General features: G+C 34.3%; 2 protein-coding genes across 2 annotated transcripts; both read left to right on the top strand.

Moving 5' to 3' along the window:
- The first annotated feature begins 1,622 nt into the window (after window positions 1-1,622).
- Window positions 1,623-15,076, top strand: LOC145306820 (uncharacterized). The gene is made up of 8 exons (XM_080149124.1): window positions 1,623-1,706; window positions 5,985-6,073; window positions 7,021-7,130; window positions 7,755-7,838; window positions 12,970-13,031; window positions 13,282-13,401; window positions 13,819-13,886; window positions 14,965-15,076. Exons 1-8 carry the CDS (start codon window positions 1,630-1,632, stop codon window positions 15,027-15,029), a joined length of 675 nt encoding a protein of 224 aa, XP_080005250.1. The 5' UTR covers window positions 1,623-1,629; the 3' UTR covers window positions 15,030-15,076.
- A 493-nt stretch (window positions 15,077-15,569) lies between these two features.
- On the top strand, window positions 15,570-23,288 carry wal (electron transfer flavoprotein subunit alpha wal). The gene is made up of 12 exons (XM_080149110.1): window positions 15,570-15,679; window positions 16,337-16,448; window positions 17,056-17,120; window positions 17,771-17,828; window positions 18,421-18,514; window positions 19,365-19,428; window positions 19,757-19,834; window positions 20,231-20,389; window positions 21,249-21,336; window positions 21,873-21,931; window positions 22,230-22,361; window positions 22,979-23,288. The coding sequence occupies exons 1-12, from the start codon at window positions 15,650-15,652 to the stop codon at window positions 23,042-23,044; spliced, it is 1,005 nt and encodes a 334-aa protein (XP_080005236.1). The 5' UTR covers window positions 15,570-15,649; the 3' UTR covers window positions 23,045-23,288.
- Window positions 23,289-23,701: the final 413 nt, after the last annotated feature.

Genomic DNA, 23,701 nt, shown 5'->3' on the forward strand with positions numbered 1-23,701 from the left:
ACACACAACCAAAAATTTCAAAATCATTGTGTGAGAAATATAGTTTATAAATTGGCCACTAGGTATTCACATTACTTTGTATAGACAATTAAAATCTTTCTGTTTTCAAACAAAATAAATTAAAAACTGGTATAACATGATATCATAATGTGTTAATGGTCTTTTATTGAAAATTTTTTTTTTTTTTAATCATTTTCATTTTAAACCACAGCAAGTGTACAAAAATGTCTAAATGGCAATTAAAATAAGATAAATTATGTAAGAAATTCCAAGTTCCTCACAATTATAATTGTAATGGAAACAGATTTAAAATCACCCTTACAATTTCAGAGGAAACACATAGATAAACACCCTCTCTCTCTCTCTCTCTTTCTGTATGGAAAGTACAATTAGTTTATGTTAAGAATATTGTTGTTTTACGTAACCATTTCCTTACCTAAAACTACACGATGTTAAATAACTTTTTAATGTACTTTTTATTTACGATTTTGGTACGACATCGCGCGCGATACTTACGATATCGCTTACGAGTTCGTAGGTGTATCGCGCAGCTCTAAGTACCTTTTCGACCATTTATCGTAACATATCGTCGATGTGCATTGGACGACTATTTAGCGATATCGTAAGAACTCGTGCTCGATTGCTACACGATATCGTGCGCTATAGTAGCGCGATAGTGACGCTACTTTCTGGCTGGGTTGGGATCTGGAGTAATAAGACAATGAATTATAAATTTAAGTACATCTACAACAATGATAAACATACAATTACCTTTTCATTATATTAAATTAATTTAACGTTGGTTGGAAAGTTTGAACACTATATTGTTTGGAACCAACCACACAAGTTATAGAAAAGTACACAAATTTTTTTCCGACCAGCCATTTTTAGGATCCTTCGCTACATACAAAAAAATTAATAATAATTTTTTCAATTGGAATGTTTTTTTATATCAACAATGGCAACCCTGTCCATAAATTGCTACTTAAACAATGTTTTGGCAACTCTGAACATTATTCAGTTCTATCAGCTGGCCGTGTACTGTATGGAGTGTGTAGTGTACGTCTGTAAATTCGTTTAAACTTACTGAGTCGAATTTTTATTGTTTTGCAAATAAGTTAATAGTGATACTTTTGGCTATTATTTTGGCAAACATCCTAATAATTGGTCCACATAAAGATTTAGGGAAAGTTTTAAACTTTTTTGGAAGGAGGGTACTTCCACTCTCTCAAGAGAAATAGCTGGTAACAAATAAAAACACGCCCCCCCCCCCCTTCAAATAAAAACGAACCAAATTTTGTCTAGTTTTCTTTTTAAAATGATGTAAGTGCCTCCAGAGATTTCTAGAAAATTATTTTGCCTCCTTAAGTACGTGGGCAGAGTACTGATTTCATGTTTTTCTCCAATACTTTAAATCAGGCTTAATTACATTGGTTAGCCCGAAGGGTTAGGACATCGCGCGCATGTAAAGGCTACGCATTGATTAGGCTTAAAACAATCCCCCCCCCCCCCCAATATTTTTATTGTATATCACAGACAAGAGAGGGGGGTCAGCGATAGACAGGCACTATAGGGGAAAGTACCGTAAAATTTGAATGCAAAATTTTTTTCCTTTTTTCAGACTTGGAAATGTTGTTTGTGACACTTATTTTTATTTTCTGTTTCGATCTTGGTTTGGCCATTAGAACTAAACGTAGTATCGACAGGTTAAAATTTGTTTGTCTGTCCGTCTGTCTGTAACAGATAGCTCTGATTTAGGCATCTTAAAATTTATATGCATCTATTATAAACTTTGCATGAATATTTAAGTTTTTTATGACAACATCCATAAAAGCGAAGCACTGAAACGGTAGGACAAACGGACATTAACACTTGTATATTGACAGAACTGAATATTTAGAATATAAATGTATAAGAGTCGAAGTAAAATTGCAAGTAAATTTGTTGAAAAACTGCTTGATACAGGATAATGTTTATGGACATTCACATACTTATATTTTTAGGACTTGATTAGAGTGTTGCTTCGCTTATTAATATTGTACTTTGTTGTCCCAGGAATCAGTATACCAAAACTCAGATCAATCGGATAATTAGATCACATAAAAATTTGTTGTTTAAAAAGTAAAGAAATCAACATGTTTAAAATGGACGTACGGACATTCTGGTATTGATTATAGAGTTGCTACGCTTTCTAAATCGTACCTAACTACTACAGGAAGGGGGGGGGGAGTTCTGACACTTTTGCGTAAACAGTGATTATAGGCTTTGTCTTTGGAGATAATGGATAGGTTATTTGGCAAAAAAGTTTCCTTTTGGGATGTAGTTTTCCTATTTTCAAAAAAATTTTGGATTCGGCCTCCAGGTTCCGGTACTCCAGGCCTCCAGGTGGATTCTGGACAGGTAAAAATTGAAAATTCAAGATAGAACAAAACTTATTTAACAAAAGGTGGTACTTTATGGATGGTATGAACTAATTTGAAGAAATTTTTGAAATCGGGCTCCAGGTTCTGGTACTGCAGGCCTCCAGGTGGATCCTGGACAGGTAAAAATTGAAAATTTTTAATTTTAAAGTTAGAACAAAACTTATTTAACAAAAGTTGGTTCTTTATGGATGGTATGAACTAATTTGAAGAAATTTTTGGATTTGGCCTCCAGGTTCCGGTACTCCAGGCCTCCAGGTGGATTCTGGACAGGTAAAAATTGAAAATTCAAGATAGAACAAAACTTATTTAACAAAAGTTTGTACTTTATGGATGGTATGAACTAATTTGAAGAAATTTTTGAAATCGGGCTCCAGGTTCAGGTGCTGCAGGCCTCCAGGTGTATCCTGGACAGGTAAAAATTGAAAATTTTTAATTTAAAAGTTAAAACAAAACTTATTTAACAAAAGTTGCTACTTTATGGATGGTATGATCTAATTTGAAGAAATTTTTAAAATCGGGCTCCAGGTTCTGGTACTGCAGGCCTCCAGGTGGATCCTGCACAGGTAAAAATTGAAAATTTTTAATTAAAAAGTTAGAACAAAACTTATTTTACAAAAGTGGCTTCTTTATAGATGGTTTGAACTAATTTGAAGAAAATTTTGAAATCGGGCTCCAGGTTCTGGTACTGCAGGCCTCCAGGTGGATCCTGGACAGGTAAAAACTGAATTTTTTTACTTTAAAAGTTAGAACAAAACTTATTTGACAAAAGTGGCTTCTTTATAGATAGTATTAACTAATTTGAAGAAAAATTTTGAAATCGGGCTCCAGGTTTAGGTACTGCAGGCCTTCAGGTGGATCCTGGACAGGTAAAGACTGAAATTTTTACTTTAAAAGTTAAAACAAAACTTATTTAACAAAAGTGGCTTCTTTATAGATTAACTAATCTGAAAAAAATTTTGAAATCGGGCTCCAGGTTCAGGTAAAAATTTCAATTTTTACTTTAAAAGTTAGAACAAAACTTATTTAACAAAAGTGGCTTCTTTATAGATGGTAGGAAGTAATTTGAAGAAAATTTTGAAATCGGGCGCCAGGTTCAGGTACTGCAGGCCTCCAGGTGGATCCTGGACAGGTAAAAATTAAGAATTTTTACTTTTAAAGTTAAAACAAAACTTATTTGACAAAAGTGGCTTCTTTAAAGATGGTAGGAAGTAATTTTAAGAAAATTTTGAAATTTCAAAATTTTCTTCAAATTAGTTAATACCATCCATAAAGTATCAACTTTTGTAAAATAAGTTTTGATCTAACTTTTAAAGTGAAAAAATACAATTTTTACATGTCCAGGATCTACCTGGAGGCCTGCAGTACCTGAACCTGGAGCCCAATTTCAAATTTTTCTTTAAAGTATTTAATACCATCCATAAAGTATCAACTTTTGTTCAATACCTAAGTTTTGTTCTAACTTTAATAGAAAAAATTTTTAGTTTTTACCTGTCCAGGATCCACCTGGAGGCCTGCAGTACCTGAACCTGGAGCCCGATTTCAAAATTTTCTTCAAATTACTTCCTACCATCCATACAGAAGCCACTTTTGTTAAATAAGTTTTGTTCTAACTTTTAAAGTAAACAATTTCAATTTTTACCTGTCCAGGATCTACCTGGATGCCTGCAGTACCTGAACCTGAAGCCCAATTTCAAAACTTTCTTCAAAATAGTTCATACCATCTATAAAGAAGCCACTTTTTTAAATAAGTTTTTTTTCTAACTTTTAAAGTAAAAAATTACTGTTTATCTGTCCAGGATCCACCTGGAGGCCTGCAGTACCTGAACCTGGAGTTCGATTTCAAAATTTTCTTCAGATTAGTTAAAACCATCTATAAAGAAGCCACTTTTGTAAAAAAAAGTTTTGTTCTAACTTTAAAATAAAAAATTTTCAATTTTTACCTGTCCAGGATCCACTTGGAGGCCTGCAGCACCTGAACCTTGAGCCCAATATCAAAATTTTCTTTAGATTAGTTAATACCATCTATACCACTTTTGTAAAAATAAGTTTTGTTCTAACTTTTAAAGTAAAAATTATCAATTTTTACCCGTCCAGGATCCACCTGGAGACCTGCAGTACCTGAACCTGGAGCCCGATTTCAAAATTATCTTCAAATTAGTTCATACCATCCATAAAGAAGCCATTTTTGTTAAGTAAGTTTTGTTCTAACTTTATAATTAAAAATTTTCAATTTTTACCTGTCCAGGATCCACTTGGAGGCCTGCAGCACCTGAACCTTGAGCCCGATTTCAAAATTTTCTTCAAATTAGTTCATACCATCCATAAAGAAGCCACTTTTGTTAAATAAGTTTTGTTCTAACTTTTAAAGTAAAAATTTTCAATTTTTACATGTCCATGATCCACCTGGAGGCCTGCAGCATCTGAACCTGGAGCCCGATTTCAAAATTTTTTCAGATTAGTTAATACCATCTATAAAGAAGCCACTTTTGTTAAATAAGTTTTGTTCTAACTTTAAAATTAAAAATTTTCAATTTTTACCTGTTCAGGATCCACCTGGAGGCCTGCAGTACCAGAACCTGGAGCCCGATTTCAAAAATTTCTTCAAATTAGTTCATACCATCCATAAAGTACAAACTTTTGTTGAATAAGTTTTGTTCTATCTTGAATTTTCAATTTTTACCTGTCCAGAATCCACCTGGAGGCCTGGAGTACCGGAACCTGGAGGCCGAATCCAAAAATTTCTTCAAATTAGTTCATACCATACATAAAGTACCAACTTTTGTTAAATAAGTTTTGTTCTAACTTTAAAATTAAAGATTTTCAATTTTTACCTGTCCAGGATCCACCTGGAGGCCTGCAGTACCAGAACCTGGAGCCCGATTTCAAACATTTTTTCAAATTAGTTCATACCATTCATAAAGTACAAAATTTTGTTAAATAAGTTTTGTTCTATCTTGATTTTTCAATTTTTACCTGTCCAGAATCCACCTGGAGGCCTGGAGTACCGGAACCTGGAGGCCGAATCCAAATTTTTTTTAAAAATAGGAAAACTACATCCCAAAAGGAAACTTTTTTGCCAAATAACCTATCCATTATCTCCAAAGACAAAGCCTATAATCACTGTTTACGCAAAAGTGTCAGAACTTCCCCCCCCCTTACCATGCACAGTTTAAAATCGATAGGACAAATATAAAATTAACGAAAAAAGCTATCCGTTCCGGACGGACGGACCGATCCTAATTATAGAAAAGCTTCGCTTTTAAAAATGTTGATTTTTAGTTATTTGATCATCTTACATCATAGGCGTGCAGAAGGGGTTGGATACCCCCCAGCTACGTGTCAACCGCCTACACACCCCTCTTAAAAAGGATTTAAACCCCCCTAATTCTTCCAAGGGGTGTCTAGGTTACACAACCCTAAATTTATCTTTTACCTAGTTTTGTCATAAGTAAATGTTTTTGAAAAGCTTACCTAGCTACTCATGTACACTCAAATACGTTTTTATTATGCTTTTCTACTAATGAATATAACTGTCCTTGTTTCATGTATATTCTTAATCAGAGAGAAAAGAGATGCATGCTCATTGAAGAAACTGTTTACCATGGAGAAAAAGAAGGATGACAATCAATACAAGTTTGGGCTTAATCCTGGTACAATATACCTACTTAGATTTATTCACACGCCTACTTGTTTTTCTCTGGGAGCACTTGAGTGAAAGTGGGAGGAGGGTGGGATTGGGCAGTTGACACACAACTTTTAGTTTTTAGATACATAGAAAAATTAAACAAAAAAATTGAGGTTTTCTAGGGTTAATTTTTATTTAAAGGGTGATTGTACCGAACTCCCCCCCCCCCCCCAATAGTTACAAACATTCTAATACCTTTTGTAATTTTGTAGCCTTGCTGTAAAAGAGAACCATATCGGTTCAGCGATTATAGAGATCCGTCACTGCTACACACAGAAAGACATTCTGTTACTATGTATATAAGGACTATCGTCTTCGATTTAATAGGCCTCTATGAACACTTGAGGTGGGGTGGTGGTAAACTCCCTCACAATATATATACACCTTCCTAGGACCTATTAGAACCTATATTGTAAAGGAGAACCATATAAGTTTGGCGGTGTGATAAATCTTTTGGTGCACACAGACATTCTGTCACTTTTTTACAATGCTAAAGATATCGAGTGTGACTTATTTTTTCTCTAACAATAGTTAATACTTTGTTAATACTAATTTTTTTGCCTGAAACATTATTGCTCCTCCCTGAAAATGATGGAGCTGTTTTTCAAATTTTAAGGATTTATTCACACAAATACACCTTACTACTTTACATAAATCAATATATTATGAGTTGGATGTTGCACCTGATTTTCATGTACTTTGATAAAATGAGGCTCGCAGCTGGCTAAAATAACGATTACACCCACCCATCCAACCCCTTTACCCCTCCCCTTCTACTGGATAAAGGAATTGGCCAACAAAGGAGGCTCTTATAAGCAATCTAAATTGGCGACAACTTTTCCGCTTTTAATATATCCAATATATCATATATCCATTTTTATGCAATAGGATTGTTATCCTTGTTCTGTTTAGGCCTGGTTGACCGAATGTTGGCGCATAATTTCGACTATGACAGCGTGTGTAACTCCAACAAGATGAGAGACTTGGTCATGGCTAACAGGATTTATGTTCTTAATAATCAGGTCAGGTTTTCTTAAACATTTTTTTACGCTATTATCTTTGATTACTATGGATAATTAATCAGCCTCTGCTACTCTATATTCACTCTGTCAGTCCGTCCGCGTCAGTTAGTCAGCCCGCAACGCTATTGGGGATATGCGATTTACGGTTGCTATTAAAATAGACAGCTGATATTTTTAGTAAATATTCCTAATGATCTGTGCTGATCCAATCTATTTATTGTTTTATTACGTCTGTTTGTCGTTCATGCCTTAAAAGGCAAAAACTACTTATTTTTTTTTAAGATTTTGCAATTTTTTAGATTTCTTTTGTAAATTATATTCCTTCTTTTCTTTTTATGACAACTCAACATCTGGTCTGTAAATCACTTTGTCTGTTTGTCCATATATGTATGTTTTATTGTGCTTTGCTACTTATGGATGTTGTCATCCTTGTTGTCATCATGAAAGCTTGACCTTGTACTGTATCATGTTGTTAAGCAATTTTGCCACAATTTTATATAGACTTACAAGTTAATGATTTGCTTATTCAGTTCTCAAACTGTACAAGTGTTAATGTTCGTTTGTCCGACCGTTTCAGAGCTTCGCTTTTATGGATTTTGTCATCCTTATTAACTAATATCTTAGGAGGATCATAGCCGGAAGAAAAGATCTCCGTATGGTGGAGAATACAAACCTCCAAAAAATGTTGGAGAGGCTAAACCTAGAACGAGGATAGTGTTCATATTACACTGCAAATTTATTTGTCAAGTTTCTCTAGTGGCCTTATGCTAAGGGTGATAAGAGTGCGCAGAAAAATAACCTGAAACCACCCATAATAAAAATAAAATATTCATTCAATATTCAAATTAGTTTAGTAAAAAGCTGGATCTTTATGCACAAACAAATAAATAATACTGCATAATATACATATAATAGCGCCTACGCCCCTAAAAGGTCTCTAGGCAATTGGGGTGGGGGAAGTTGACTCATTCCTATTTTCAATCTTAGCTTGGTTGTGGTTGGGGTTAATTTTTTTCTAGGTGCGATTTCTCTAGTGGGGGTGGATGTACCCTGCCCCTAAATAACTATAAACCTTCCCCGGACTTATGGGAAGAAACATTATAAAGAGGAGCCATATTGGTTCAGCGGTTAGCGATATCCTTCGGTAAAGACAGACAGGCAGAGACACACATAGACATCCTGTTACTTTTATATAAGAGTAGGACAATTTGCTTCTTTTTATAGATCTAGCTGATATGTTCCTAGAGGCCTAGAAGGGTAGTTGCATGAAATGCATTTGAACTTGAATTTAGTGAAACACATTATGTTTTTTCATGTTTAATGGTTTAAACTATCTTTTTACTTTTTAGGGCATATTTTTTTAAAAATCTATTTTCCACCATATAGTTTTAAAAATATCAAGACTGAAATCATGTCTTTACCTACATAAAGGGGGGGGGGCGTAATGACATAAGCTCTTAAACCGTGAGCAAAATGGTCTAAATATTGAGCTAGACCCTTCAAACTTGGTATATAAGCCTAGTCCTATAGGTATTACATCTAAATGGCAAAAAAATCCAAAAATTTTTATTTTTAGGTTAGGTTAGGTAAGAAAAACCCTGCGGAAATGGGGTTTTTAGGCTTTTTTTGGTCTATTTTGATGTGGAAACTTGCCTTAAATTGTTTTTTTCTTAGGGTTTTAACTTAAATATACTGTATCTATTCATATGGACATTATTTAAGATGATTCAGCAAGTCGGGGACCGACCCCAGGGGGCTAGGTGGGTGGCCCGCAGGGGTTAAGTTCATTTTTCCCAATATATTTGTTGTGATACATCAAATTATAGGTTTTTTAGGTCTAGGAACTCAAATTCAGAGCTAAAATAAGCATTAGACTAATATGAAGCTAGCCCCAGCGGGCTAGGTTGGTGGCCCGCAGGGGTAAAGTGCATTTTTTCTAATATATATCTTGTTATATATCAAACTATAGGTTTTTTAGGTCAAGAAACTCAAATTCTGAGCGAAAATTAGCATTAGACTGACCTGAAGCTAACCCCCCGGGCTAGGTTGGTTTTTTGCAGGGCTCAAGAGCATTTACCTAACCTAACCTAGAAACTTACTAATATTTTTACAGGTTTTTTTCTTGAATAAACTGTGTCTATTAATTAAGACTTTATTTAAGATGATCCAGCAAGTCGGGGACCGACCCCAGCGGGCTAGGTGGGTGGCCCGCAGGGGTTAAGTGCATTTTCCCCAATATATATGATGTGATACATCAAATGATATGTTTTTTAGGTCAAAGAACTCAAATTCAGAGCTAAAATAAGCATTAGAATAATCTGAAGCTAACCCCAGCGGGCTAGCTGGGTTGCCCACAGAGCTTAAGTGCATTATACCTAAGCTAACCTAGAAACTTACATTTATTATTTTTTTAGGTTTTTTTTCTAGAACAAACTGTCCATTCATGAGGACCTTATTTCAGATGATTCAGCAAGTCGAAGACCGACCCCAGCGGGCTAGGTGGGTGGCCTGCAGGGGTTAAGTGCATTTTCCCCAATATAATAATATGTTGTGAAAAATCTAATTATAGGTTTTTTAGGTCAAAGAACTCAAATTCAGAGCTGAAATAAGCATTAGACTAATCTGAAGCTAACCCCAGCGGGCTAGATAGGTAGCCCACAGGGCTTAAGTGCATTTTACCTAACCTAACCTAGAAACTTACATTTAATATTTTTTTTAGGTTTTTTTTCAAATAAACTGTCCATTCATGAGGACCTTATTTCAGATGATCCAGCAAGTCGAAGACCGACCCCAGCGGGCTAGGTGGGTGTCCCTCAGGGGTTAAATGCATTTTTTTTTAAAGTATGTGTTGTCATACATCCAACTATAGGTTTTTAAGGTCAAGAAACTCAAATTTACAGCTAATAAAAGCATCAGACTAATTTGAAGCTAGCCCCAGCGGGCTAGGTGGGTTGCCTGCAAGTCTTAAGTGCATTTTACCTAACCTAACCTAAAACCTTATTTATTTTTTTATGGTTTTTTTCTGGAATAAACTGTGTCTATTTATTAGAACATTATTTAAGATTTAAGACCCCAGCAGGCTAGGTGCGTGGCTCGTAGGGGTTAAGTGCATTTTTAGTTGTCATACATAAAATTATAGGTTTTTTAGGTCCAGAAATTCAAAGGGGTAGTTTCACGAAATGCATTTGAACTTAATTTAGTGAACTGCATAATTTTTCCTGGTTAATTGGTTAAACTACATTTATATGGCATATATTTGAAAGAATTTCAATTTTGATAGTACAATGTTAGCGGTGGAAGAATTTAATATGCTAATAGGATACAATTTTTTAAATACATTTAATGTATACCACATACCACGAAAAAACTAGCATCAGGTTGCTATTGTGTTTTTTTTTAGCTTTTTTAGTTTGATGTATAACAACACATAATTTGGAAAATTTACCCCTGCAGGCCACCCACCTAATCCGCGGGGGTTAGCCTTAGGTCAGTCTAATGTTTAAAATAGCTCTGAATTTGAGTTTCTTGACATAAAAAACCTATAATTTGATGTATGACAACACATACTTTAGAAAAAATGCACTACACCCCTGTGGGCCACCCACCTAGCCCGCTGGGGTCGGTCCCCGACTTGCTGGATAATCTAAAATAATGTCCTCATTAATAGACACAGTTTCTTCAAGGAAAAAAACAAAAAGAACAAGTAAGTTTCTAGGTTAGGTTAGGTAAAATGCACATAAGCCCTGTGGAAAATCTACCTAGCCCGCAGGGGTTAGCTTCAGGTAAGTCTTATGCCAATTTTAGCTCTGAATTTGAGTTTCTTGACCTTAAAAACCTTTATTTTGATAAATAACAAGATCTATATTGGAAATAATGCATTTAACCCCTGCGGGCCACCAACCTAGCCCGCTGGGGCTAGTTTCAGATTAGTCTTATGCTAATTCTAGCTCTGAATTTTAGTTAACTGACCTAAAAAACTTATAATTTGATGTATCGCAACATATATATTGGGAAAAATGCACTTAACCCCTGCGGGCCACCCACCTAGCCCGCTGGGGTTGGTCCCCCATTTGCTGGATCATCTTAAATAAATCCTCATCAATAGACACAGTTTATTCAAGAAAAAAACCTGTGAAAATATAAGTAAGTTTCTAGGTTAGGTTAGGTGAATGCTCTTAAGCCCTGCAGAAAACCAACCAAGCCCGGGGGGGTTAGCTTCAGGTCAGTCTAATGCTAATTTTCGCTCAGAATTTGAGTTTCTTGACCTAAAAAACCTATAGTTTGATATATAACAAGATATATATTAGAAAAAATGCACTTAACCCCTGCGGGCCACCAACCTAGCCCGCTGGGGCTAGCTTCAGATTAGTCTAATGCTTATTTTACCTCTGAATTTGAGTTCCTTGACCTAAAAAACCTATAATTTGATGTATCACAATAAATATATTGGGAAAAATGAACTTAACCCCTGCGGGCCACCCACCTAGCCCGCTGGGGTTGGTCCCCCATTTGCTGGATCATCTTAAATAAATCCTCATTAATAGACACAGTTTATTCAAGAAAAAAACCTGTGAAAATATTAGTAAGTTTCTAGGTTAGGTTAGGTAAATGCTCTTAAGCCCTGCAGAAAACCAACCAAGCCCGGGGGGGTTAGCTTCAGGTCAGTCTAATGCTAATTTTCGCTCAGAATTTGAGTTTCTTGACCTAAAAAACCTATAGTTTGATATATAACAAGATATATATTAGAAAAGATGCACTTAACCCCTGCGGGCCACCAACCTAGCCCGCTGGGGCTAGCTTCAGATTAGTCTAATGCTTATTTTACCTCTGAATTTGAGTTCCTTGACCTAAAAAACCTATAATTTGATGTATCACAATAAATATATTGGGAAAAATGAACTTAACCCCTGCGGGCCACCCACCTAGCCCCCTGGGGTCGGTCCCCGACTTGCTGAATCATCTTAAATAATGTCCATATGAATAGATACAGTGTATGTAAGTTAAAACCCTAAGAAAAAACAATTTAAGGCAAGTTTCCACATCAAAATAGACCAAAAAAAGCCTAAAAACCCCATTTCCGCAGGGTTTTTCTTACCTAACCTAACCTAAAAATAAAAAATTTTGGATTTTTTTGCCATTTAGATGTAATACCTATAGGACTAAGCTTATATACCAAGTTTGAAGGGTCTAGCTCAATATTTAGACCATTTTGCTCACGGATTAAGAGCTTATGTCATTACGCCCCCCCCCCTTAGACATTTTTAAACGTTACTCAAAAACTGCTTAGTAAAAGTTTTTTTTATTTCAAGTATCTTCATGGCTAACCTAATATATATCTCATATTTTGCAAAAAAAAGTACCACCAAATCGTTAAATGCACTTCGTGCAACTATCCTTTTGAAAAAGAAAAAGTTATGGGATTCCTAAATATATCTGTTTTAACCCGCGACCGTGGCTCAACACGTAGTGCATCCGCTCGTCGTCGGAAGGGTGATAGGTTCGAATCTCGGTCTGACACCGCGTCATAACTAAAGACGTTAAAAATGGTTCCTACTGCTGTTATGTCAGATGCGCGACATAAATAGTTAGAGGAGAGGGAATACCTTGGCCCAAAACAGGCGCAACTCATTACCATGCAAAGTTAGGAATTTATAGACAAAGGTCTTGCAATCAAAGGGTTGGTTGTCTGATGGGTGTTGATAGCCTAGGCGATAGAGCGCGTTCCATTGCAATTTTAAACGTAGAATATGTTCAAAGGTGACGTGGAGAGGACTTGCCCGAAGCGTCACCACGCCCCCAGAGTCAATAGTCAAAAAATATTTGTTTATGAACACTACACAGGAGATCTCTTGGAGACATGCAGAAGCACGAAAAACAAGCACATGCCGCCGGAATTTTAAGGTACAAAACCAAAATTTAACTTGGTTTCTAAATATAAGATGTTGGACGATTAATTGATGTACATTTGTACATATGTAAAATATATCCGATAAGCAAAGTTTCACCATCCTAAAATTCAAATTATTGGAAAAAATTATCCTTTAACAATCTTAAATATACTTTATATTTCTTTTTAACACTTTCTTGCTCTTCTAGATTATTCATTTGATTTATTGTTCGTTGAGTACCAATTATGTCATATTTGATTTAGATCTGATCCAGTTGACCAAGTTCGAACGATTGAGAGGATTGCAGTCCAAATAGATCAGCTGGACAAACATCTACAGATGGCCGCTCAAATGCTGGACAACAGGAAGGTTCAAAAGGACAGGTACATTACAAAATCTTTATGCACAGTTTTTAAATTGAAGAAGATTTTGCCAATTAAAAGATCTATAGTAGGTATATTTTCTTCAATGACCGTTTTCGTCTGCTAGCAAATGTTTTCTGCTACTTGGCTGTGTTTATATTCCCGTTACCCTTTGATAATTTTCAAAGACCCTGCAACTAAGAGTCGGCACAAAGTCATTGCGATAAGGAAATACAGATATTTAACCCTTTCTCCCTCTAGTGTGTTTTATTCTAATGCCACCAGTCATACCTTAGTTTTATCTTTCATGTGCTGTTGTTTTTTCAGCTTTTACTTATTTTTGTCGATGTTTTTTTTTCTTTCTCTCTATTTATCTTTCTTTACCAATTTTTTATTTCTTTAAAAACAGTGTTTCTAGGAAATCTTGTTTTATTTCAGACAATTGGTTGGAATCTACAAGGATAGGATGAAGTCTTTGTTGAAGTCTAAACTTCAACTAACTATCAAGGAATGGAATAAATATTATAAAAATAAATTCATACATTAGAGTACTGAAAGGTTTTGTATGTAAAAACACTAGACATCTCGATCTGGTATTTGTAATGTATTTGGCAGGTTTTAGGCAGGGAGTAAGGGAGGGGACAATGGATCGAATATTCAATTTTTAAGGAGTCTCAGACTTTGGGGACTGGCTTAAAGGGAATGTGCACGAATACAGCAGATTCTTACTGATTTTGGGGACTTGCGCATCAATGCCCCGCTAACTAGCTGAGCTAGTTTTGAATATGCAGACAGAAAAGTTTGTTATTTATCGCTGGTTTTAACAAATATTTTTTCCCAAGGAAATGTCTTTTCATGTATAGAAACTCTACTGTGATATTTATGTATTAAATAATCTAAGAACCGCTTGAATTTAGGGGTCAATTATAAATATATCAGAAGGGTTGAGGTAGTTCTAAACAAGATTTTTCTAGTGATTAATTACAGAATGTTTACTACATTGTGATGTGTTGATAATTTAATTTTCAAGTAAATGATTTTTTTCTTAGAACTAATTTTGTTCTAAATTAGGTTACCATGATCCCTTTCCATTTTTAGTAAAAATTTCTTGATAAATCTGGTTTTTATTGCTTTTCAGCGAACCCTCTTAAATTGAATTAATTGCCCATTGTCCCCTCCCTTACTCCCTGCGTTTTAGGCTATTAGGACTTTGTTATTACTCCCCCCCCCCCTCCACCCCTTTATTTGTTTGTTTCTATTTAAACTACAATTTTATATTGTTTTGCATAATTTTGATCATATTGCTTATGAAAGGGAAAGATTTTGTAATTTGACAACTTAGAAAGCATAGGATTCCGAAACAAAATGTAGCTTAAGAAGATTGACTATTATTTGTTTATTGACGGCATTTAATAGTCAATAGTGTTTGAGAATGGCTTAGGTACAATAAAATAGAAAATTAGATTATTTTTGTCTTGTTACGGCTGCGCTGTTTATCATTCTTGTTTGATCATTAAAACCAGAAATGATAAAGATAAGTTTTAATGTTTAAAATATTTATAACTATTTATTCCATTGATTTATAGGAGAACAAGATTATGTTAAACTCCATGGAGAACATCAAACTACCCAAACAATTTCATAGATAATTGAAAAGATAGCTATTTTTTTTATGAAAAATCGAATAATGTAAAATGTACCTTATTTTTATGCTTTTTGCTAAGATTATAAAAAAGTCTAGGTAAATTTCAAATATTAATCTTGGGGGAGGTGAAAATGGACATCCAAAGTTTTGTACCAACGTTATCTTATAGTCGGCTTAAAAATTTTGAGCACTTTTATTGAGATTTAATTTTTTTTGTTTGTTCCAAACTAATTGTGTTCAAACTTTTCAACCAATATGCAATGATGTGAATGATGGGGTAATTTTGTTTATCTATCAATTTATCTCCTTTGTATTATCCCTGAAGGACAAGGTACCTGAATATTTATATCTTTTATTATATACCTTTATAATTTTAATCATTTGAATGTCGTAGTTTTGAAATGTAAAAGTTGCGTCATGCCGTGTTTCATAAATCTCCATATTTACGTGTCCTCACGCAATCTCGTCATCAGATGTTTTTATTTTTCTAAACTTTTAACATCTTTGGAACTAGTTTTTACCGAGATATGGAAAAGACATTTATCTTTTTATGCTTTTTTAAAATAAAAATATGTAATTTTAATGATTTAGGTATACAATCTTTTTTTATTTCAGACATAAAAAATGTTTGCTCTTTCTACTAGAGTTAGACAGGTACCTAGCTAGCTATATATATTTTTTTCGTTTTTCATAAGCATTTTAGTGTTTTTTTTTTATTCTAACATACAGTACCTATGATTTATAAACATGAGTTTTGCGGATACGGAAATAAATAACAATTACTATTATTGCTGATTTTCTTGACGATTTCGTGGAAAACCAAACGATATTTTTTAAATTAGTGAAGTTTTGTAGAAAACAAAGAGAATGTATAATTTATATCGATGAAAAGAAAAATCGTTTGAACAAAAAAAAATACCTTGTTTGATGCTTTCATTCAAAAAAAAATTTTTATCGCTTAACCCCATTCCCCCAAGCAGGTGTAATGCTTGATCATTGACACCATTCCCTCATTGTTATCACATTCCTAATTTTTCGGAACCCTAACATTTTAATATTTTACTTAATATCGCCTAAAACAAGCATTAAGAATGTGTTTTAGTTTCTTAAATAAAAATGCATTTTTTCGTGCTCTTATCTATTTTAGTTTTCAGCCACTATCCAGCTTAATCTATCTTTCTATTTTAGTTTTCATCCGCTAGCCAGCTGAATCTATCTTTCTATTTTAGTTTTCAGCCGCTAGCCAGCTGTATCTAGCTTTTAAATTTAGTTTTCAGCTTTTAGCCAGCTCAATCTATCTTTCTATTTTAGTTTTCAGCTGCTAGCCAGCTGCTATCTAGATGCCAAAGCACTCTTGTTATCGCTGAGCACAACAATGAGAAGCTGAATCCAGTCACACTTCATGCCTTGACTGCCGCTAAGCAGGGAAACATATCATCTCATTTTTATTGTAGGGTAGATTTTTTCATAAATCGATTTTCAAGGGTGACGAAAAATTTTTGCCACTCAAATATTTCCTAATCCACGTTTTTCATTTTCTCAATTGAGAAAAAATATCCTTTAGATATATACTAGGTACATACCGAACTCCTTAGAGAGGGAGGGGAGATTTGGCTGTTTATTACACTAGTCCACGAATTTCTAATTTTTATAAAAATCATAATGTTTTTTTATTCGTTGGCCTATCAACTTCGGAGACTTTCATTAAATTTGATTGGTTTGTTAATTTAGTTGTAACCTACAGAAGGAGTGATTTTGTGTAGCATTATTGGGGATACACATTATTTATCCCTTTAGAATTATGTACCTTTAAAACTTTAAATGTAATTCATAGGAGTAAAATATTATGTCCTAATTGGGGAAACGGGAGAGGTTTGAGAAAATTTAGAGGGTATGAAGGTGAAGGGGGTAGAAAACCTGTAGGAAAAACTTCTTTAGGAACAACCTATATAAAGGGATAAAAAATAACTATAAGGTAGACACCACGTACCTTTTACAAGTACCTACTGAATGGTTAATATGTTGGTAATAGTTGGGAGGAGATGTGAACTGTCTGGTTATTGGAGCCAAGAACTGTGGCAATGTTGCCTCAGAGGTAGGTTCCTGTTTAATAGTTAAGAAAAAAATTAACGGCGCTTTCACTCAAAGTACCTTGCTGATCATTGATACCCAACCCAACCCCCTTATTTAAAAAAAGGTATAGGCCCTTTAGTGTTAGGCCCCCCGTCCAGTAGGGTTTTTGGCATGGGAAAATCTATTTTTTTTATTTATTTTATTAAGGGGGGGGGGGTGCATATAACTATCAGTGATTGGCAGGGTCTTTTTGTGAAAGGACCACATAGTTATTAATCTAAAAAAAACAGGCTAGCTGCGTTAAATATATTTTATAAAATAATTTATTTCTAAGCCGATATTTACTTTTTGAATATTTTTCATGTTTTGTAAGCTTACATGAAGAAATAACAGCCTTCCTTTTCCTATGTTTATTTAGATTTAAAATATCTGGGCTTATCATTGATCGAATAGATAAGACAATGGACGTTAAGTTGTTTCACATCCGAAAAATGAGATCCAAAATTTAGATTTAAATTATTGGTGGAAACTTTTGGACACTGCTAATATAAAACCAACTAATCAAAATTCAATAAAACTCAAAGTAGGCCTACGAAAAAGATAACGTGGCCATAAAACTTTGGGTACCTGTGGAATTTACAGTCGAATGTTAAAAGATTTTTTTTGTTTTAGCTCGCTGAAATTGGAGGAATCTCAAAGCTCTTGGTTGCTGAAAATTCTGCTTTCGAAGGTTTCATACAAAAATTATTTAAATGATTACCTAACTTTCTTCTTAAATTCCATTAGTAGCTAAGCACAAAAATAATCATGGTATTTTGAAGCATGATCGACAGACCGACGGATCAAATAAATTACCCGTAAAGAAAGGAATCTTCACTAAAGGGGTAGTTGCACGAAATACATTTAAACTTTAATTTAGTGAACTGCATTTTTTTGGTTCAATGGTTTAAACAATATGAATACCTAGGGCTTATATTTAAAAGAATTTTAATTTTCTATGACGTACTTCCACTGGAAAATCTCATTTTCATGATACATGCAACTTAAATAGCTGTCTTATTTTTATAAAAACAGTACCCATTCCCGATATTTTAGACGGTATTCTGTAACTTATGCTTGCAATCATTTTCTGAAATGCATTTCATGCAATTATCACTTTCAGCCGTCAGTCTTAAATAGCAACCGAGAAAATTAATATGCTGCCATAGCATTACGGACGGACGGACAAACCAGAGTGAATTATACAGAGTAGCTTCGCTACTAACAATTGAAAGGCTCAAAGTTTCATTATGTATGGATTTGTATGATGATTGTTTTGAAAGGATTCTTACCCGAGAAGCTTGCCCCTGTCCTTCTAGCCACACAATCCCAGTTCAATTTCACACATATTCTAGCAGGTGCTTCTGCATTCTCCAGGTATCCACACCTACTCATGTCATACCTCATTAATACCCAGGGGTGTTTATTGTTCAATAGATTCCTTTTTTTCCCAGTTGCAAAATATTTCATTTTTACCACCTTAGTTTTTTCCCCATGGAGAGAAAAATGTTTTCAGTACCTAGTCTTAATTTTCCTCATTTTTCCCCCCATTGTTTCTAATTTTTCCTCCTCCCACATATTTTTTATTTTACTCCCCCGCCCTCATATTCCCCCCCCCCCCTATAGCAGGGGATCCCTTGCAGAATATAAACTCTTGTTAATACCAGACTTTGGCCTGGTCATGAACAACGTATGTATAGCCAGACTTTATCAGTGGGTCCCAGGGCTCTAATATTTTAACTAGCTAATAACATATTCTTTTATTGTACGACCTTTTTCCGTAAGTTCAATTCTACACTCACTATATTGTAACACATTTTAAACAGTAGCAATTGGGTACAACTTTAACGTCTTTTTACCAAAACTAACTATTTTGTTGGCATTGTGTTCTTGTAATGGGAATGAAATACAAGAATTAGAAGTTTTCAGGAGGAACTTTAGACATTGAAAAGTTTATGTCTTTAGTTAGCTTCCTTTAGCATTACTGCTTTTCGAGTAAACATCTCCAACTTTTTTCTTTTTCATGCATTCTTATAATTTTTATGGTCTCAAGGCCATATGAAATAATGGATTCTTATAGGCCTCTCTTGTCTTTTGGCCAACTGATATTTCTTTTCATATAAACGTTAATCTTTTTATCTGTAATAGCTACGCTACTCATGTACCTACAGTATTGGCTTGGTTATTATTTCATTCACTCATTAAATATCAAATGATTTTATTTCAGATCCTTATTACCCCGCGTAGCCGCCAAGTTGGACGTTTCCCCAATTTCTGATATTATTGGCATCAAGGAATGTTTTATATTTCAAACATGTCAAATATTTAATTGTCATGGGCGTATTGATGGGAGCATTTTGGTAATTTACTCCCCCCTAAATATCGAAAAATGCCCTATTTTGTCCGCCCCCCCCCCAAAAAAAAAAAAATATGACGTTTCTTTCAGCTCAAATGTACCTATTCTTTATGAAGGATAAAAAATTTAATTTTTTTACGCGGGCTTGATTTAACCATGGTTTTAATTAAATGTTTGAAAATATTAATACGATTCTAACATGTCTTTATATAGGTACCCTTTTTCTTTTCCAATAACTTTTTCAAATATAAACAAACAAAATGAAGGATGCTGAAACTTTTGTGAGAACTATCTATGCCGGTAATGCCGTGTTGACCCTAAAATCCAAGGATGCCGTAAAGGTAAGTACCTAGTTAATTTGATTTTGGCAATCTTAAACGTTAGGTTCTATCGTAGGTACCTATCAACAATGACATAATACATTTAAAATCCGTACAGGAAAATTGAAAGCGTTTCGTTCAATCAGGCCATTTTGGAGATCGTATGTAACATATAGCCGCAAAAACGTAGGTTAGAATCTCGGTTCGACGCCGCATCATATCCAAGGACGTTAATAATATAATGGTTCCTACTGCTGCTATGCCAGATGATCAAGGTGACGTAGAGAGGACTTGTATCCGAAGAGTCACAAAACCCCCTAGTCATCATCAACATATAGCTGCACCTATTTAATTCAACTACTTTGTTAAATGTTTCTTAATCTACATTTATAAATTCTTGATCAATTTCTTCTACAGATTGTTACCGTCCGTTCAACCGCGTTCGAAGCTGCTTCCGGTACTGGAGGTACAGCCGCTGTTGAGCAGTTGGCTGCTCCCGAGGGTCTGCCTTCCAACTCTTCTTATGTAGGAGCTGAGCTGTCCAAAAGTGACAGACCCGATCTGGCAAGTGCAAAGGTAACTATTTCTTAAATATTATGTAGATCCCTACTTAATATTTTTAAAAGCGAAGCTTTTCTATAATTAGGGTCGGTCCGTCCGTACGTCCGTCCGAGATAGTTAGCTTTTATTCGTTAATTTAGGCATGTTAGAATTGTCCTATCGATTTCAAACTTTGCATGGTGATTACTGTAGTAGTTAGGTACGATTTAGAAAGCGTAGCAACTCAATAATCATTACCAGAATGTCCGTACGTCCATTTTAAACATGTTGATTTTTCTACTTTTTTAACAACAAATTTTTATGTGATCTAATTATCCGTTTGATAGGATTTTTGGTATATTGATTCCTGGGACAACAAAGAACAATATTTTGAGCGAAGAAACTCTATAATCAAGTCCTAAAGATGTATGTCCATAAACATTATCCTGTATCAAGCAGTTTTTCAACAAATTTACTTACAATTTTGCTTCGAATCTTATACTTTTATATTCTGATTAGTCAGTTTAGACACTATACAAGTGTTAATGTCCGTTTGTCCTACCGTTTCAGTGCTTCGCATTTATGGATGTTGTCATCCTTGTTCAACTAGTAGTATACCTAATCCATTTAGGCGTTCACTCTGTATAAGAACTGTAATTGTAAAATACAGTTTAGAAAAGATTCCAAAAATTTGTTTAGAATTTTTTTGAGGGGTTTTGATGGGGGGGGGGGGGGACTTATATTTTTTTGTGTCCCCCAATTCAATTTAAATAACTCAAAACTATGTTCAATTACTTTACAAGTTTACAAATCTGCCGATTTATTCAGTGCTGTTTGCTTGTTCTTTTTAATGAAATTTTACTTTGGACTTAAAATATGCAATTCATGTGTTTAGATTGTTGTGAGCGGTGGACGTGGTATGAAGTCTGGCGATAATTTCCAGATGCTTTACACACTCGCCGACAAGATGGGAGCTGCTGTTGGTAAATATTATTTCTGTAATGCTTTGAAACCGATTAATATGCGGTGGATTAAAACCGGTTCTCAGCTATACTTAAAAATTCGGCATCTCGGAACTAAAAAATGGTTAATCTTATGATTGTACTTTTTATATCCGCGTAAAGCTGTTTGTGTTTATAATACGATGCGATAAACAACTATTATTTCAACTTATTTCAAATTAATGATCCCAGTATTTTTTCTAGTCTTTGATATAGCATTTATAAAAGCACCTAAATGAAATAATTTAAAATACCATATAGTTTTCTAAATATCTAAAGTTGAAGGTTATACTCTTGTGATGTGTGCACTGTGCATCTTTTAGAGCTGTGTAATATTTTCAACTTTAGGTGTATCTCAAAAACTGTCTGATAAAATTAAATTTTTCTTTTAAATGTCTTAATAGCTAACCCATAGGTACCTAATCATCATCATATACGAAACAAAATGTTTGAAGGGCCACAACACATAGTATATCAACTCGTTTAATTCACTTAGTTAAACTTTCCTTTTTGTGCAGGTGCTAGCAGAGCTGCTGTGGACGCTGGTATGGTTCCCAACGACATGCAGATTGGACAAACAGGAAATTTACTGTTCTTATATAAAAAAAACAAGTACCTTTCATAAAGATTGCGGGATTTTTCGCAATAAACCGAAAGATAAACAACCAATTATATTTCGGTCACAATTTCACAAAAAAAAATCAAATCTCGGAGGTTACTAGCTTATAACTACTTGTATACATATAACCAACCAAAATTCTTACCTACAGGTTTTGGGGCAACAAATATATCTTTCGGTATTATTGTAATACTAATTCATCGTCCATTATCCCCTCTCTCCCGTTTGTTTTGATAAAAGAACACTAAAATTGTTGACAGGCAAGATCATTGCACCCGAGCTGTACATTGCTGTAGGTATTTCTGGCGCCATCCAGCATCTGGCCGGCATGAAGGACAGCAAGGTTATTGTCGCCATCAACAAGGACGCTGAGGCTCCTATTTTCCAGGTATAAATAAAATATATATAAAAGTAACTGGATTTCTTTGTGTGTGTGTACCGAATAGGATTTGAAAAAAAAACAAGGGTTTTCCTAAATTAAAAACATTTTAAAGCCCAAATACCCGGAGAGAAAAAAAATCTTTTTTACATGCATACATTATGCAATACCTCCAAATATTTATACATGGTGTTATAATGGTCGGTTATTGTTAGAAGTATAGGTTTAATTTTAAGCTAGTTTTATGTTTTTTTAAACTTTTTTCAATGAAATGTATAATATTACCTGTTAACAGGGGCTGCTATTCAGCCAATTAATTACATTTTCAATTAAATATTTTGTTGGCGCAGAGTTATCGGGAAACTTGTTTTATGTAACTGAAGGGTAGTGGGTAAGAAGGGGGGGGGGGGAGAAATAAGGGAAGGGGGTTGTGGGGTAAATTTTCATTCAGAATTGTTTGTCAGAATCACTTTCCTTTTCCCTGACCTATTAATTTTCATAAATTAAAATATCCAAGAAATATCTAGAAAATTCACGAAAATTTTGAATTTTTTGATTTTGGCTTTTTAAAAAATTTACAAGAAAATGATTGTTCTTATAACGCAGCTTAAATTATTCTTTTTTAGGTTGCTGATTATGGATTAGTTGCTGATCTATTCAAAGCAGTCCCCGAGATCACAGAGAAGATCTAAATTTATAATCAAATAATATAATTTATCTAGAAATTGCATTACAACTTACAAATTCGCTCATCTTTGTCTTATTTGTCCAATATGAACAAAATATAAAATATTTTTTATTTTATAAAGATATTTTGATTTCTCGTTTTGGACAAATAAGATCACAATGTAAGTCATATTTATTTTATGTAAAAATAACTCGTTTTTATACTGTATTTTAAAAATTTAAATATATATTGCGGACATACCCCATAAACAATGTCTTTTTTATTAGTGCAAGTAATAGCGTAGCTACTCTACATTTCTGTGTTTTCGGCTGCAATTTAACATAGACGGATGAAAATAATGTTTCAATGTTTATATTCTCAACACCAAGGAGAATTCATTCAGTAAATAATTAACATAGTCTGTCGGTAATGCTCAGACGGCCATTTGATGTAAATGGGAAAAAATTGTTTTCTTTGCTGTTATTTTTTTTAGATTTTTGTTTTTTTCATCAATAAGCAAGAGCTTATACCTAACTTGTTACGAGAGTATATCTATAGGGAAAACATTGCTTGCATTTTTATAGTTCAGCCTTGGTGGTTTTAGAATATTTTCTTCCTTACTCCTTCGAATTTAGATCTCCTAAATATATGTAATGGCGCAGGGGCATTGTTTCCTTCTTAG

Source organism: Acartia tonsa, chromosome 2, assembly GCF_053477335.1.
Source record: "Acartia tonsa isolate MP-2025a chromosome 2, ASM5347733v1, whole genome shotgun sequence".
Lineage (NCBI taxonomy): Eukaryota > Metazoa > Arthropoda > Copepoda > Calanoida > Acartiidae > Acartia > Acartia tonsa.

Coding starts and splice junctions, on each gene's coding strand:
- wal (XM_080149110.1), top strand. CDS start 15,650: ATGTTTGCTCTTTCTACTAGAGTTAGACAG. Junction 17,829..18,420: donor TGAAAATTCTGCTTTCGAAG/GTTTCATACAAA, acceptor TTGTTTTGAAAG/GATTCTTACCCGAGAAGCTT. Junction 21,337..21,872: donor CAAGATGGGAGCTGCTGTTG/GTAAATATTATT, acceptor CTTTTTGTGCAG/GTGCTAGCAGAGCTGCTGTG.
- LOC145306820 (XM_080149124.1), top strand. CDS start 1,630: ATGTTGTTTGTGACACTTATTTTTATTTTCTGTTTCGATCTTGGTTTG. Junction 6,074..7,020: donor CAAGTTTGGGCTTAATCCTG/GTACAATATACC, acceptor TGTTCTGTTTAG/GCCTGGTTGACCGAATGTTG. Junction 13,402..13,818: donor AGGAAGGTTCAAAAGGACAG/GTACATTACAAA, acceptor GTTTTATTTCAG/ACAATTGGTTGGAATCTACA.